Source organism: Ictalurus furcatus, chromosome 25 (assembly GCF_023375685.1).
Source record: "Ictalurus furcatus strain D&B chromosome 25, Billie_1.0, whole genome shotgun sequence".
In the NCBI taxonomy this organism is placed as follows: Eukaryota; Metazoa; Chordata; class Actinopteri; order Siluriformes; family Ictaluridae; genus Ictalurus; species Ictalurus furcatus.
In genome coordinates, this window is record NC_071279.1 from 13,581,321 (window position 1) to 13,599,050 (window position 17,730).

Below are 17,730 nucleotides of genomic sequence, written 5' to 3' on the forward strand. Positions count from 1 at the left end.
AATTGGTTTACCGGCAACCCGTCTACCTCACACTGCTATTTTAAACATGTTTCAGGAGACTTTTTTTAATGATGTGCTGACACATTCACAATCAAAGAATGGAATCTTTTAGGAGTGGGTGTAGGGACGCACCAATTCCACTTTTTTTTCATTTTTGATATGATCTTCCTAATTTTATCGATACTGATCCAGTACTTACATCCGAGTCCTGATGGGATAAATTCATACATTTAAAATATATATCCTGAATTTATATATTCCTGTAAAGCTGCCTTGGGACAATGTCCATTGTTAAACCACGATACAAATACAACTGAATTGAATTGAATTGAATGACCGAGTCCGTCTTGTTAAACATCAGAGCAGCAAAGATACGCTTCAAGACGTGCACAGGACCTGTTCAGTCAGTCAACATCACACATGTTTACAGCATAAAATACACTATACCAGTGGATCGGACTGGAAAATACATCAGATCCGATCCACTGTAGCGTTTCAGGCCAGTTTCTGCACCACATCTGTATCGGATGCTCACGATCATGGTTGTACTTCATTAATATACTTAAGTTTTATTTTAGTTGCATTTTCAAGGGGAAAAAAACAAACATACATATTTTTAGACCTCTGAAGTACTCATTACAAATCTCAAAGGTCTCTTCTTCTCTCATCCAGCCAGTACACTACATATCAATGGAATAGGCTCAGTTTAGCATCTGATCATTTCAGCTTAGCATCCAATCAAGCTCATCACTGTAGAGTCTTAGTTTACCATCTGCAGTTACCTTCTCTTGCTAAACAATGTAGTTAGTTATCTGTGTTCTTGTGAATATGGATAACCCATCAGACTGCAGTGTTGAGCGTGAGCATGCATGCCCCTGGCCTTACCTCAGCAAAATGTTTCAATGTGCTGGAGCAAGAAAAGTATAATTCGTACACAACTATAAAGTGTTTTGTCTCTTGCCTCCATGAAAGGCATGAATTCCATCTAATTTCAAAAAGCATGTTGAGGTAAGTTTTGCTAATTTGCGAACATTATCTGGTCATAACTGACTAAGTTCATCTGTTTCCTTTGCTAATGCTAGGCTAGAATAGCATCCATTCCAGTCGCTAACATAATTGGCGATGCAGCCAGTCAAATTCCAGCTAATCGTAAATATCACAAACGTACAGAAATTGAATGATGTTTTCAGGCAAATCGGCATAGTCATTCAAGCAAAAATCAACTAACTGTTTTAGATAAGTAATAAAAGTTGCTTTTCACATGAAAACATGACATTAAGTTAGTTTCATCAGTTACAACATTTACTTTTGACCCTTTAATGCTTGAGTATGTTTAAAAGTTGCAACTTTTTTTGACTGAAGATATCAAGATATTATCTACAGTATATACTTTCATGTAACTACAACCCCAATTCCGAAAAAGTTGGGACAGTATGGAAAATGCTAATAAAAACATAGAGGAGTGATTTGTAAATGCACTTTGACATGAATTTAAACAAAAAACGTATAAAGACAAGTTATTTGATGTTTTGTCTAATCAACTGTAGTTTTTTGAAGGTAAAAATTTATTTTGAAATTGATGCATGCAACATGTTCCAAAAAAGTTGGGACAGGGGCAGTTTAGGACTAATATCGATGTGACGAGTTGACATAAGAAGGTGATGTGAAACAGGTGAGGCAATCATCTAATCATAGTATATAAGGAGCCTCCAAAAAAGGCCCCAACACAATTAAAAGATTCAAGGAATCCGGTCAAATCTCGGAGGGTAAACGAAGGCCTCGTACAGTTGCTCAGCTGAAGAAATTTATAATGGATGAATGGGGGAAAATTCCGCTTGCTAAACTTAACCAATTGGTGTTTTCACTCAACGCCCAAATGCTTAATAAGTGTTATTAAAAGAAAAGTTGATGTTACACAGTGCTAAACAGTCGACTGTCCCAACTTTTTTGGAGTGTGTTGCAGTCATTATATTTGAAATGAATAATAAATTAAATTCACAAAGTAAAACATCAAAAATGTGTTAATAATTTGTTTTCAATATAGTACAGGGTGAACTGAATTTTCAAAAGACTCTTTTTGTTTATTTTTTTGCATTTTCCATACTGTCCCAACGTTTTTCAGAATTGGGTTTGTATTATTTCTCAGTACTTTGTCCACACCTGCTCACAAATAATGTTGTTATGCAAATTATATTAGCTCTATTATAACTTGCATATTAAAAGAAGAGTAAATAATCCAATAAACAGTTTTCGTCCACAGTAAATAAGAAAATTCATCATAATGTTATATTATGGCATTTTGTGTTTGTTGGCTTTTTGAAATAAATAAATAAATAAATGTTTTCATTTTCTATCAGGTGAAGTAAAGTCGAGGATGGAAAAGCCGAGTCCTCACAATATCAGTGCTTGACCTTTATTTTGTGTGAAGTTCACAAAGTGAGACAGTCATCTTTTACCTCTTTACAGTTCAACACGATTTGCATCCACATACTTCTCCATTGTAGTGCTTAACAGCATGTCTCACCTCAATTCAGCACACACACACACACACACACACACACACACACACACACGCACGCACATATACGGGACACACTTATGCTAAACACTCCATTGTCATGCTCAAAGTTAACAATCAACATCTGTAGAAAAAAAAAATTTCCATCAAATGCTGACTCATTTCTTTCCTCATGGTGGAAATTCGCAACGTATGCACACACACATATAACACGTGCAAGGGTACTTGCTCTTAATGGCTACATTTATTGGTAGCTGTTAAGAATGCTGGTTAACAATGTGCTATTATGACACTATTAAAAGCACAGACCTGTGCATGGGTCTTTGTGTGTGTGTCCACTTTAAATGCTTCATTTATGTCATTAGTCATGTTTTGCAATATAAACTACACAGTATCTTGATCTCTTGAATGATAATGAGAAAATGAATCAGGAGTAACATGGAGACTTTCCCCCTTTTGAACTCTTGATCTATCTGGAGAGCTGAAGTTGTTTTAAAGGTGCAAAAACTGCTTAAAGGTGCACACTAAAATTCACACACACAAAAATCGGTCTCTCAGTAGTGTCATCAGAGCAAACGCACAAACAGCTGGAGGAAATGAGCATGCAAATGAAAACCAGATTAAAACTGGTTCTTTCTGAATTCTCAAGTGATCTGTCAATCAGCTCTCCCTTAGTATAACTCGTTCATAACATATCAGCAACCACGAGAAAACATATCGCTGAAGTCAACCAGGCAGTCCACAGGCTTGTGTAATTTGGGAAAATATGATAAACAGTTATGATGAATGCAGACAAACATACTTGTGGGCGTTCTGCAGCGTCAACAACTGCTTTGTAATGCTGTAATGCTACTATATTTCCTCAGTTTTATGAGCCTGTGTCCTGAGAAGTGTCCTGAAGTGTTTTATTCTTCTTATATCAGAGCAATTTGCCAACGATGACATTTTTAAAAATGTATTAATGAACAAATCATCATATTTAAAAAAAAACAAAAAACATTTATAGTTACATTTAACTACATGTTATGGAATGTCTGCAAGACAAGTTCGTTTCTGTTATCACTTATAGCAGCTTTACTTCCTCTCCCATGGCTGGAACATTACTGACTAAATGCTTTAACCCTTTCGTGCATAGCTTCCACATTTCTGGACAGTCAGTTTAAGCCAGTTTTTGTGAAAATATAAGATCTCCAAATGACATAAGAGCTTTGCTGTAACTTTCCAAACAAAATTTTTTATTAAATATTTTTTTAAGAAATCTTCAGACTCCAATGAACTTATTTAAAAATATTTTTTTCAAAACAATAGATTTTTTACCTCTGAAATCATGCAACAGTCCTAAACTGCACACTGCAACTTCACATAACAGTTTAAAAAACAAACAAGCATGCATATATACAATATATATATATTGATAGACACATATACATATACATATATATACAAGAGATATTCAACATCATTGTAGTAGGATGTACCTTCTCTCTTCTTACAGCAAAAATACTAGGTTCCAAATATTCTTAATTCTGTCTCTCATCTTGCACTTAAACCTGCTGTCAGTCTCTCTATCCTCAACCTCTTCAGTGTTGATTCTTCCTCTGTTCATAACTTCTTTTTCAACATAATTTACCGCACACTTCTCTTCTGAGAGCTGCTAACATTCTTCTTTTTGTTGATGTCGGTGTGCTTTTTCTTCTTTTTCCTCGATCTCTGTGCTGTGTTTTTATAATGTGACTCATAATATATACTTTCATTCTTTCTCCTTGATTGGTATTGAAGCCTGTTTTACATCGCCTCACTGCAAAACATTTGAAGAACATAAATCCTTCTACAACCCTTTGCTCACGGATTAGTTTTTGGTCCATATTCTTGCTCTATAGACACTATAAATCCAAAAGTTTGTGGACACCTGACACTCTAACTATTCATTTATTCTGAATTTGCCGTTATAATAAGCTCCAGTCTTCTGGGATGCCTTTCCACTAGATTTAGGAGCGTGGCTGTGGGGATTTGTGTTCATTCAGCTACAAGAGCATTAGTGAGATCAGGTACTGATCTTGTGTGAGGAGGTCTGAGGTTCAGTCGGTGTTCTAGTTCATCCCAAAGGTGTTCAGTGGGGTTGAGGTCAGGACTCTGTGCAGGGCACTCAAGTTCTTCCACTCCACCCTTCATGGCGCTCGCTTTGTGCACAAGAGCATTGTCATGCTGGAACAGGTTTCAGCTTCTAAGTAATTCTACAGCATACAAAGACATCCTATACAGTTGTGTGCTTCCAGCTTCGTGGCAGTAGTTTCAGGAAGAGCCACATATGGATGTGATGGTCAGGTGTCCACAAACCTTTTGCTATATAGTGTGCACTCACTGTAACCTGCACAATCATCCACCTCTGTGGCCTCGTTCATTTCATTGTTCTCCCTCTGCTTTACCACCCTGCTGCATGACACTGTGCAGCTCTTAAGACTTTGACAAATGGCATAAAGAAGGAACGAACATCTTACTGGTTAATCCTAAATCTCTTCGTTCCATGAAATTAAATTTATGGCATTCATAGTGAAGGTATGAAGCCTTAACATGCCTTTGTTATTTAGTAAATTAGTCTGTGATTCTCTTTCACTGGGTCCCAGGCTAACCTTCTTAAAGACCTTACACAATACACATGGTAAACACATAACGCATAACACCCCCACAATATACAGTAAGATTTGCTTATATTAGATCATACAACAAGATTATCATCATATTCAGTACGTACAATCCAGGCTGTAGATCTACTGAAGTTCAGCAGGCACTGGTTCTGGAGTATAAACTTGGAGACTAGAGCAGGGAGAAGTAGCTTTATTAGCACATGGTTTTACAGAAAACAAACTGAAAATGATTTCGTTATGGTTGGGTTGCAGTCCATAAACAGCATTCTTAACTTTCCAGATGGATTCTCGCCATCTTCCAGGGCTAGAGAGTACAGTTTTATGGGATCGCTGGACTAATCCCACTGACCAACCCAACACGCTTCATCGTTTTGTGTTGAACATAGTTCTATCATTCAGAATATGAACAAATGTGTGATTTAAACCACAGTAACCCTAACCAGGAGAAATGAATCCAGAATTCAAGAATGAATGAATGTGGTAAATGCGTCATGCAGCACCACACAAGCACCCATGACCTTTCTTTGTACTGCAAGCATTACAGCTTACAGTGAGCTCAAATTTGCAGGGAAGTAAAAAAAAAAGCCAGCTTCTGTGACTTTTTTTCTGTTCTGAATCGCCAACATCTCTACCATGAAGCTACTGTCCTCTTTATTCTATAAGATGAACTTGTCTCCACCTTATAAATGCTGGATGTTGCATTTGCTCTGTAGTTTTGGCATGTCATGTACAGTATTTATATTTGAGTTTCAGAAAGCTGCTATGCAAATAAAATAGACCTCGATGCTTTTATTGATAATGTAAATTTTTTAAAAAAAAATTTCATGTGTCTATGCACTAATAGGGACATCAAGCCTGACAACATCTTGCTGGACATGAACGGTCACATTCGCTTGGCTGACTTTGGCTCCTGTCTCAAACTCATGGTGGACGGAACGGTAAGTCTATCCATATTGAAACTTGGGTGCTGTGTTATTGAGCTCCATTACTGATCCCCAGAGCTTGAGGCTCAGTGATGGATTCTCTGAGTAACTCTGAGCTGTGGTTCACTCAGGTGCAATCCTCGATCGCAGTGGGAACGCCAGACTACATCTCTCCCGAGATCCTGCAGGCCATGGAAGACGGGAAAGGAAAATATGGGCCCGAGTGTGACTGGTGGTCTTTGGGAGTATGTATGTACGAGATGCTCTACGGGGAGACACCCTTCTATGCTGAGTCGTTAGTGGAGACATACGGCAAAATCATGAACCATAAGGTAGGAACGCCATGTGTGATAACTTTTTATATGTTGTACCTGTAATGCAGAGGTGTGCTTTAATCATTGTCTTATTAATGTAATTTAATTCATTTAAGTTTTTTTTTTTAGCAGAGCAGGAAACATAAATGAATGGACTCCTGTTTAATTTGTCTTAAAATGTTTAGGTTTGCATTAAATATACTTTATTTTTCCATATCTGGATTAGTCGCCTCATCCTCTCAATGAGGTCATTAACCCTTTGTACCAAGGTTACTGTTACTTTTATACTTTAAAGACCAGTAGAAGTACCAGTCCAGTAGAAATACCCTTCACCTGATGTACACTAACCTGATTTGACATATATTGATCCTCTATTTTCTATTTTCTCCTCCATAGGAGCGCTTCCAGTTCCCCATGCAGATGTCTGATGTATCTGAGGAGGCCAAAGACCTAATGCGCAGGCTGATTTGCTCTCGTGAGCACCGGCTGGGCCAGAATGGCATCGAGGACTTTAAGAGCCACCCCTTCTTCTCAGGCATCAACTGGGATGACATTCGCACTTGCGAGGCCCCCTACATCCCTGAAGTCAGCAGCCCCACCGACACCTCCAACTTTGACGTGGAGGACGACTGCCTAAAGAATTCAGTATGTTGTGCAAATTCAATTATTTTTTTCACTGAGATCAGTTAAGCCAAGACTTTTCATTACCCAAAACATGACCCAAATCCAAATTTTTAAAAGCCTAGTTACCCTGTCAGTGGCTTTGCAGGAATTTATACCTCACAGCCTCCTGTACATATTCAGACCTGTACGAGGCATTTGACTTTCAGTTGTGCATTTGCTCAGATTTGTCTGTCTGATAAGATTTACATTGAAGTGTCTTGCATAAGTATTCACCCCCTTGAATTTTTCCACAGTGTGTATTGCTCCAACCTGGAATTAAAATGGACTTTTACTATTTGATTTACACAATATGTCTTAACATTTGAAGGCGAAAAATGTCACAAATTGTATTAAAACACACACACACACACACACACACACACACACACACACACACACAAACACACAAAACAGAATTTTGTTGGTTGACTAAGTATTCATTCATAAACATGGGTGAAAAATAACTAACTGTGCTGTCATTACAGTACTTGATTACATGGTTCACTGTAATAGTACTTTTTTCAGTATAATTAAATAATAAGATTTTTACTTTAGTTCCCCTACTAGGTCTGTCCATGCATGTTGTCTGATTCGATAGTATGAGGTAAAAACGAATGTGTTTATGAACACTTGCTGATTCTGACACCCAACAGTGCAATGCAACATTTTAGAAAACTAATTCTGGCTTGCTCTTTAAAATCACTAGTCTCCCGCTATGTTTCTGTAACCAGGAGGAACGGCTGACGTCGCAGTGACGTGTCTCACTCAGGGGTCTATAATGGAGGAGAATTTTACTGCTCACTTTGTTAGTTAGCATAACAACAGATTAGAAAATAGAACATTTTTTTTTGTTGTTAGTTGCAGACATACTGTGCAAAAAAGCCATTTGTACAGTAATTACTCAAGTAGTTTTTCACCAAACGATTTATTTACTCTTACTTAAGTACCTTTCTTAGTGACTACATTTAATTTGACTCAAGTGAATTATTATGGTGGAGGATGGTGCTCTCAGGTGCTGAGCAGTGCTGGGTGTCTGCCAAAGTTGGTCACATCAGACCAAAGAACCTTTGTCCATGTTTGCTGAGTCCAAATGGAATTTCATCTGGATTTTTTTTCAATAATGGCTTTCTTCTCCACATTTGTGCAATGTCCAATCCTGTGAACAGGTTCTCCCATCTAATCAGTGAATCTCTCTAGCTCCCTCAGAGTTCTACTTGACTGTTTGGACTCTTCCCAGACTAATACCCTCCTTAAAAAGTCACTGAATTTTGGTGAAAGACCTCTCACAGTATGAGTCACGGTTGTGCCACATACTTTGAATTTTTTTTAATAATGGATATAATAGTGTTCTACAGGATGCTTAATGCTTTGAATATTTTTTACTTTTAAAAATTCTGATTGATACTTTTCCAGAAATTTGTCCTGGACTTCTTGGCTTAATGATGCTGGTAGTTTAGGTATGTTATGTATTAAGTATTTAGATTTTTTTTTTACTGTATATTAAGATTATGTGACACTTTATGATGATTACACACAAACTGGACTCTACTCAACTAATTATGTGACTTCTGGTTGCACCTGAACTAATATTGGGGTTTCACAGTGGCGGGGGTGAATATTAATGCAACCAATATTTGACATGCTGTATAATCCCAACTTCAGTTCCAGGTTGTAACATAACAAAAATGTGCAACAGTACAAGGGAGTTAAATACTTATATACAAGCCACTGTAAGTACCATTATTGATGCAGTGCATTTTAGGAAACATTTATGGTAGTACATTTCCAAAAGTGTTGATTTATTACTGCCTCATTATCACAGGAAACAATGCCTCCACCCTCCCACACAGCCTTCTCGGGACTCCATCTCCCGTTTCTTGGTTTCACCTACACTAGCAACTGGTAAGGATTTTTGTTTGTTTGTTTCAGAACAGTTCAGGGAAATCTGCTGTGATCTGAAGTGTGTTATCATAAAAGAGGAATTTGTCAACGTGGCACAATCCACTGCTCGGCTATACAACTAATACATTCAAGCTTCATGTTGAGTTACATGTAACTCTATAGTCTTTGGTTTGGAATGATGTGGGTTTTGGGTGCAAGTTTTCCCTTACTATTCAAATGATAATGGTAAAGCAAGCAGACTCACATCATCCATATTTATCTAAAATTGACAGTCTTTTGATATTAGATATGTGTGGCTTGTGGTGTTCTGTTTGCTGGGATTAGTGTCGCGTACTGGTTCAGAAGCAGGCCTTTTGCTGATTCCACTGTGTGTGTGTGTGTGTAGCTCTCTGTCAGACCGGGGTTGTTTAAAAGACTCTGAAGGCTCTTCAGGGGTGGATTCCTGTCTACAGAGAACTTTGGAAGACAGCTTGGCTTCTGAGGCCTATGAAAGAAGGATCCGCCGACTGGAGCAGGAGAAAACTGAGCTTAGCCGCAAGCTCCAGGGTGGGCAGAAACGCACATATACATTCTTACAACAAGGCAACATCTGGCACTCTAAGTGCTTCTTCCATTTTAGCGGGACCTGAAAGGTTCTAACGTATTCCCTTTAAAAAAAAAAGAAGCTTTTGAGTTAAAAGAGCTGTTATCTATCCAGTGAACCTTTGTGGGACTTTGAGTTTACAGCTGAGGCTGGAGTGTTTACATACCCCTAGGCTAAAGATATTCAGACTCAAGTTTTCACAACTCCACATATTTCATGTTACCATGCATTTCCTATGCTAAGTCAAATAGGGTATCTACTTTATTTCCATAAGAGTTTTTTTTTAATAATAGCTAAGAGATTTCTGTGGGATTCAGGTCAGGGCTTTTTTAAAAGTCATTCCTATACTTTCACTTTGTTGTCTTCAAGCCATTTGTTACAACTCTGGAGGTTTGCTTAGGATCATTGTCCTGCAGGAAAAATGAGTTTTCACCAGGTTTTAACTTTCTGGCTGATGTCTTGAAGTGTTACTTCAGTATTTCTAGATAATCGTCCTTCCTCATGATGTTGATCTATTTTCTGAAGTGCACCAGTGTCTTTTCCAGCAAACACAAAATGATGCTTCCACCCCCATTCTTCACAGCTGGGATGGTGTTCTTTGGATTTAAAGCCTCACTCTTTTTCCTCTATTCATAACACTGATCGTTATGGCCATACAGTTTAATTTTTGTTTCATCTGACCAGCGAACACTCTGCCAGAAGGCTTTTGATCACCTGCAAACTTTATTCAGGCTTTTTTTTTATGCCAGTCTTGGAGTAGGGGCTCCTTCACCATCTTCACCTACTTTGGTGTTGTCTTGGGGTTCAGTTGAACCTTTCAGACCAAAGTTCATTCATGCAGTGACTATGTGTTCTCAAGATTTGTATATTTGCATACAAATGTTCAGAAGCTTCTTTAAAAAACAATCTCCTGGACTGTTTAAAGAGAGAGTCAACTGTCGAGAGTCGTATGTAAAAGTCTGACCCACTGGAATTCTGATATAGTGAATTAAAGCTAAAATAAATCTGTCTCTAATCGATGGTTTTAAAATGACCTCTGATGTGAACAAAGTAGACGTGGCAAAAGAAATATATGTTAGCATGAAATGTTTTAAGGTTTTGAAATAATTTTTTTAACCTTTTGGTTTGTTTAATTATGTGCAGTGTGAAGCCAAACCAACGCGCCCTTAAACGGGTGTGTACTCAGTGTGCCGCTTAGTGATATTCATCTTTCCTATCGCAGAGTCTACCCAGACGGTACAGGCTCTGCAGCACACTAATTCAAATGTGCCACCTGGTGCCAACAAAGAGGTGGAGATAAGAAGCCTGAAGAGTGAGATAGACATCTTGAAAAAGCAGATAGCAGGTAACAGATCTACACAACATACAACAGAATTGATCCAGGTCAGACTCCTGGTCTGATTCTACTGTGATAATATGTGGCTTTTCTTCTGGTGTGTCTCAGATTCAGGTCATCTGGGACAGCAGCAGGGTGAGGATGCCAGCGTGGCACGGAAGGATCTAGAAGACTCGTCTAAGATAATAAAGACCCTGGAAAGGCAGGTCCAGTGTGTTACACTGGAGAAAGACAGTCTGCACAAGGTGCAAATTATTTTCAGAATGGAAAGATTTGCTGCTAGTTCAGGAATACTAAACAGTAGTTTAGCATAATGTTGTTGTTGTTGTTGTTGTTTTTTTAAAGGTAAAGCATCTTTTTCTCATGTTGCCTTTTGCCATTATTATAATTGTTCCCTATAGGCATAGGTACTGTTATTTGTATAGACATAGGTACTCTTTATACTGTACTTGTGTCAGGTGATAGCATGCACAGTACTCCGTTAGCACAGCCACGCTTTTGAACCGAAAGAGCAAGATAAAGATATTGAAGCGGATAGCAGGTAAATGGTAGAAATGATTTGGTCTCTGTCTCAGTTTTATGATAGTACAGTATACAGTATGTATGTACTGAAGTTTCATAGAGGTCAAACGTTGTAACGTTACAGTTTTGGTGCATCTCATATTTAAAGTTATTTGTTCTGTAGGTAACTGCAATTAGCATGTTCAGACACAGTCTACCTGTTTGAACTGTTCTGTATAGGAGCTGCTAGACACCAAGGAGAAGCTCAAGGCCCAGGGAAAGGAACTGAAGGAGGCATACAGTCAAAGGAAGATGGCCATGCAAGAGTTCTCAGAGCTGAACGAGCGCCTCACTGAGCTGCGCTCACACAAGCAGCGGCTCGTGCGCCAGCTTCGAGACAAGGAGGAAGAAGTGGAGGGTCTTTCTCAGAAGATGGAAACGCTGCGGTTGGAGATACGTAAGGCCGAGAGAGCTCGCAAAGAGGTAGGAGCGGATCTCCTTTACTTCACGATTAAGCAGCTGTCCTAAAATGTCCTGTTTTGATTTGCCTGGTTCCATCTGGTAGCCATAGCTGTTCTTTTCACTGTGTGTTGTGATCAACTGAGTTCCAATAGCTTACAAAGAAATGTGGCTTATGATGGAGGAAGTAGCCTATTCTATAGGATTGCCAGATCATAAGCAAAGAGCAATTTTACAACAAAATCTTTTGCTCGTGCAGTGCTTAAGGCAGGATTATTCACCTCCAGTGTTTTTGTTTTCCACCCAACTCCTAAAAACATGCTGCTACGTGGATTGGACACAATCACACATTCTTCGAAAAAAAAAGGTTAATTGGGGTTCTATAGGGTTCTTTACTTAACCCCAAAGAACTTTTTATGCCAAAAAGGTTCTATATTGACAACAAAAATGACCAGGGTCTACATGAATGTGGTGTGTAGATGCTACCTGTTACTCCAGCTTTATTTATACAAGTCCTTGCCAGTCTATTCCAGCTGTTGACTGTTGCTGAAAAGTCTTTATCTAACGTTTAGTGCTTTGGTTATGATCAGTTGGAGGTGCAGGCGGAGGAGCAGGCAGCTGAGGTGCAGAAAGAGAAGAAACTGCGAGAGAGAAATGAACAGTTCAGCAGACAGCTCGAGGAGGAACTGGAAGGGTTCAAGGTACGATCATCTTTAAGGCAGGGGTTCCCAAACTTTTTGGGGCAAACAACCCCAAATGGACATTATGAATTTATGACATTATGAATCCACCCTACATTTTTTTATTAAATTTCAGATTTATAATATAGGACTACTGTAACATTTGAACATTTTATTATGTCAGTAACGTATGGACAGTGTGTGTAACGTAAGTGACTAAAAACCAAGGAATATTCATTACACTGATTTAGTGGTAAGTGCTGTGTTGTTATAGGAAAATAATCCATGCCGGGGTGATGTGATACATGAGGTGAGGTGATGTGAAGCAGACGAGCCTGGCTGATAATTGGCGCATGCATTGTTCACACACTTACTGTATATCTCTACATCCAGAACATTTAAAAGTGACATTTACTAGACAGACAAACCATCCCAATCCATCAGGTTTCCACGTCAAACTCTAAACATGCCATTTCCTGCACAGTGATGACGAGCTCATAAAACATCCTGCCATCATCATGATTGCTGTCATGAGCTGCATCTCAGCTTGACAAACTCTTACATTCAAAAATATTTACTAATCTAGGAAATTCAGAAGACCCGAATGCAAAATAGACCTTTTTGTATTAGTAGGTTGAAAGGTGAGATGAGAGGTTTTTACAATTCAAACTGTACTAACTGTATGTATAAGGAAAACCGGTCAGTGTTAGTACTCAGTAATAGTCCATAATAAGTATGCTAGTTGAGACACAATGCTAGTGTGTTTAGTGGAGGTAGATGGACAGGGAAATTTGTCCATCCTATTTGAACACTCCCATCCAATTTGACCAAATGTGGTTTGTTTGAATGGGACTCCCAGTAACATTTCAGAATATTAGCACACTTTGAATTTTCTAATATTAATTTGTAAAATAATTTAATGAAACAAAAGAGCAGAGTGCCTTTTAAACAAATTACAGTTCAAACACTGAAAAGCCTCTCCTTCCCCTTCACTGAGCCCATCTCTGCTGAAGTGTGCCTTATGATTGAGTTGCCCTTGAAGGTACACAGAAACCTGAAATGTATATCTCAGATCCTTAACAAAAGGCATGGAGTAATTTGACCAGGATTATTTATGATTACAATTACAATTTAATGACTTTAAAAAAAACCTCTCAATCACTACATTTACATGGACAACAATAATCCAATATTAACCCGATTAAGACGATACTCTGATTAAGAAACTTCCATGTAAACAGCAATTTTATATTACCTTAATCTGACAAAAGTCATACTCGAACTAAACACAAATAGAATTGAGACATGTGGAGTATTCCTGTTTTAGTCGCATTATCGACGTGTATTACAGACATGTACACACCTTAATCACACTATTAACATCGTGTGGGAGTTTTCACCGCATTTTGCGACAGGACACGTACACACACGGCAGTGCTCAACCGTTTTATGGTAATGAAGAGAGCACGGCTGCGTCCCAAACCGCATACTTACCTACTGTATAGTAGGTGAAATACCTGTATCTCAGCTACTATATAGTAGGTAAATACGCCGTTTGGGACGCAGTTCACAGCTTCAAGCAGTTGTCTATTTGCACGTACAGCATGACAAATAATTAACTGCACTCGAAGCTTTCGTAAAATTAAAAATAAAAACACACAAAACTGTATACCATGACGAAGATGAACTGTATGTCGATACGTGAAATTCTGAAGGGAACGTCGGACAGCATGGTGCGGTGATGTAATGACGTGTGCCGTTAATCGATCTATGTTCTATAACATGTAAAACGGGAACATGAAAGGAGTATTCTAAAAGCGACTCATGTAAACACCTTAATCACATTATTGTCTTATTCAGAATAAGGTAAATAATTAGATTACTGCTGTCTGCGTAAACGTAGTCAATGCTGAGTTTTTAAGCAGTGTGTGTGATTTGAGTGTTTCTTTCTACTTCATGGTTCACTATTACAGAATCTGGTTCCATGAAATCAGGCCCTGCGATTCTTTTTACATTTTATTTTGACATATTAACACTTACAAATAATAACACAGCCCGTGTGTCGGTTGAAGCAGGCTGGGCCGCTGCACCCAGGAGCCAGTGCGGAGCAGCAGCAGCAGGAGGTGGCGTGGCTGCGAGCTGAGCTGGAAAAGAAGAACGTGCAGCACGAGGAGGAGCTGTGCCGCAGGGAAACGCAACACAGTGCTGAGCTCAAGAGCCACAGGAAGGACTTGAGTGATGCCGAGACCCAGCACCTCACTCTGCAAAAGGAGATCCTTATGCTCAAAGACAAGCTGGAGAAGACACGACGAGAAAAGTATGTTCACGTGTGGATAGACTGGATTATGTTCTTCTTTGCCTATTATTCTCTGTTTGTCTGTGCAGCTGGAGAATAATCATCTTTCTAACTTTCTCTTTCTTTAGCAATCCAGTGATGAAGTATATTAGATAGATGTGTAGTGACTTACTGCCACATATTTTAGCTTAGCTTACACTGTTTACTAAAGATGAGATTTTGGAGGATCAATGATTCTAAAATGTAAAATGAGTGAATAACCCAGTGTATACACATATTCCCAATCCAAGATTCACCAAGAGGGACAGATAGTCTTACATGATGGCATATTTACAATAAACAGCACTGTCACAGCTGTCCTCTGATCCAAATAACACTGCAAGGCATGTATCAGTGATAGAAAGGAACCGTAAGCTCCCCTCTCAACTGATTCACACAGACAGGTGCTATGATATTGGGCACGGAACCTGGATTCAACCTAAAGATAATTAGAGTCATGTGACTCTACTAAACTCTCTCGGTTAGTATACTTTGGTGTTTGTAAACAAAAAGAGACATGTGCGCAACCCAGATGCAAAAAGTCCTGAGTAAACTAGCAACCTGATGCTACTTGGTTATAATCTGACTGAAGACTCTATCATGAAGTTGATTTAGGAATGGGATTGACGGCTAAAATGTTATCGATTTATTATTATGGATTAGCACTAAAAGACAGGGAGTGCTATTTGGCTAAACTAACACTTTCAGCGGGTGTAGTTTATGATTTTTATTTCTATGCGTCCTCTCAGTGGCAAATGTTATTGTATATAATATGTGCAGGTAGTTCTGATTTCAGCATTCACTGAGAACTGATTTCATTAAACAATGTTGCACAATGTTGTGCTCTTCAAACTGTTTCAAATGTGCCACTTTGAGAAGATCTAAAACCTCTGAAATTGATAAGGGAGAAAATAAGTAATTCAATACATTTCAGGCTAGCAGATGCTATGGTGCACAGTAGCATTTTAAAATGTGTGTGTGTGTGTTTGTGTGTGGTGTTGTGTGTGTTGTGTGTTTATTAGCCAAAGTGAGCGTGAGGAGTTTGAGGCAGAGTGCAAACAGAAGTTTGAGCGGGAAAGGGTACTTCTGGTGGAGGACAACAAGAAGCTAGCTGGTGAACTGGAGCAGGTGAGCTAGCTTATAATTTCATGCACCTGCCTTTTGAAACGTTTAGATGTTTTAGAAACTATAACTAAATTTTGATAAATGAGAAGTGCTGATTTCTATACATGAAATACATTGCTGAAACAATATGGACACCATTGGTAGGCTACACCATTAGTGGAATACAGCAGTGTATGATTTGGGATGTGGCCCAAACTAGAATATTGTATTATATCTGCAGCCATTACCCAGGTCTCCCAAGTATTACAGAAGTGTTATGACACATCAGCATGTCTGTTACAATGTCTGTGTATGGCTGAGCACAGTGAGAATGGTTTAAAAGTGAAGCCAAAATGTCTTTGAGGCCCTCTAGTGGCTGGCTACAGTGCAATTTTTAACCCCACCCATTCCCATGTTAATGAATGGGAAACATGACAAACTTACATTTTAAGTTACACCTCCATACATTATTTTCAGGATTACTGTTCTGTCGTGTTTACAAGTTCAATTGACCATGTTATTTCCCCCCAAATTCTTCCTTACAATAAATGTGCACACACTCAGGGGCACGAGTAGGATAAATTCACAGGATTTTCATGAATACCAAATTACTTGTGTAAATGCTCCTATGAATGATTTATGCAGAAATCCACTTGAATCCAGCTTGATAAATGAGGCCCAATGGGAGTAAATGGCACCATGTTATCCAATCATACTGTATATACACACAATCATCGGTCTTGTACTCGATAAAAGAACAACATTTCTCTCCTTTAACAAGAGCCTGTCTTTTAGCTTTCATGCTAACATTGGTTAGGGCATATTACTCCAGACCATTCAAGCAAGGCAGCTTGTTAAGTTCCTTTTAAGAAGTTCCTGTTAATGGCATATTTACCTGATCTCCTGAAGCAGCATCACCCATCCTGAGGTCTTCACTCAGCAAAGGAAGGCCTACTGTTACTACTATTTCTCCGAGTATTAGTTGATGGAAGATGTTTATTATTATTGATCATTATTATTCAGAGAGATACGCGGGGTACTTTGAAGACGAGTGAAGAATAAGAAAGCTTCAGATAGATATTGAATCCCTGCTGCGCACTGGCTCCTCATTGTGCTTTCCTCTTCTCTGGTATTTTGTTTACAAGCCTGTCTCAAATTATTGTACATTCTCTTATAACCCCAAATGCTTATGCAAATGAAACTGTTCTGAATCTCTCTTTGTTTGTCTTGGATCGAGGAAACATACCACTGTGAGGCAGTAGCTCCCAAGTAAAATAACTGCTGGAGATTTGGACCCGTCAAATATAAACGACTTGTTTCATTTTTGCGTAGCATAGCACGTAGCAAACATTATTTATTTTGTAGAAAGGTCTGGAAACCCATGACATGGATGCCGATTGTGCTGCCAGATTGAGTGGTTAAAGAAAACACTGATGACATTTGGAAAGAAATGATCGTATGTGCGATTACACTTGATGAAATTTATGTACGCTACATTTTGACCATTTTATGTTTGGTGTCCGCTGAAAGATTGCTGATGTTGTATTATTCATCAGTCTCGCTTTGCTTATTCCCTCATGGTACTTCTCCTTACATCACCCTGTTTTTTTGCTCTCTATTTTCCTTCTGCTGTCTGTGTTTGGATTTTATTGTTCACATTTTTAACTCTCCTGTACACTGTCATCCTGTCTGTTCTCCTTTCCAACCCCCTGTCTCTCTCCATCAATCTGATGTTCTTCTGTAATGTTTTTTCCCCCTTTCCTAATC

General features: G+C 38.7%; 1 protein-coding gene across 5 annotated transcripts in view; it reads left to right on the forward strand.

Moving 5' to 3' along the window:
* Nucleotides 1-17,730, forward strand: part of cdc42bpab (CDC42 binding protein kinase alpha (DMPK-like) b) — a 75,242-nt gene that overhangs the window by 35,066 nt on the left and 22,446 nt on the right. For 4 of the 5 annotated variants that reach the window (XM_053613616.1, XM_053613621.1, XM_053613618.1 and 1 more), the window contains exons 6-16: nucleotides 6,008-6,101; nucleotides 6,218-6,418; nucleotides 6,797-7,045; nucleotides 8,886-8,965; nucleotides 9,351-9,511; nucleotides 10,771-10,893; nucleotides 10,993-11,129; nucleotides 11,626-11,868; nucleotides 12,435-12,545; nucleotides 14,597-14,841; nucleotides 15,882-15,987. In XM_053613616.1, the coding sequence (XP_053469591.1) occupies nucleotides 6,008-6,101; nucleotides 6,218-6,418; nucleotides 6,797-7,045; nucleotides 8,886-8,965; nucleotides 9,351-9,511; nucleotides 10,771-10,893; nucleotides 10,993-11,129; nucleotides 11,626-11,868; nucleotides 12,435-12,545; nucleotides 14,597-14,841; nucleotides 15,882-15,987 (1,750 nt within the window). The remainder of the gene's footprint in view (nucleotides 1-6,007; nucleotides 6,102-6,217; nucleotides 6,419-6,796; nucleotides 7,046-8,885; nucleotides 8,966-9,350; nucleotides 9,512-10,770; nucleotides 10,894-10,992; nucleotides 11,130-11,625; nucleotides 11,869-12,434; nucleotides 12,546-14,596; nucleotides 14,842-15,881; nucleotides 15,988-17,730) is intronic. The other variant, XM_053613617.1, reaches the window with a different exon arrangement.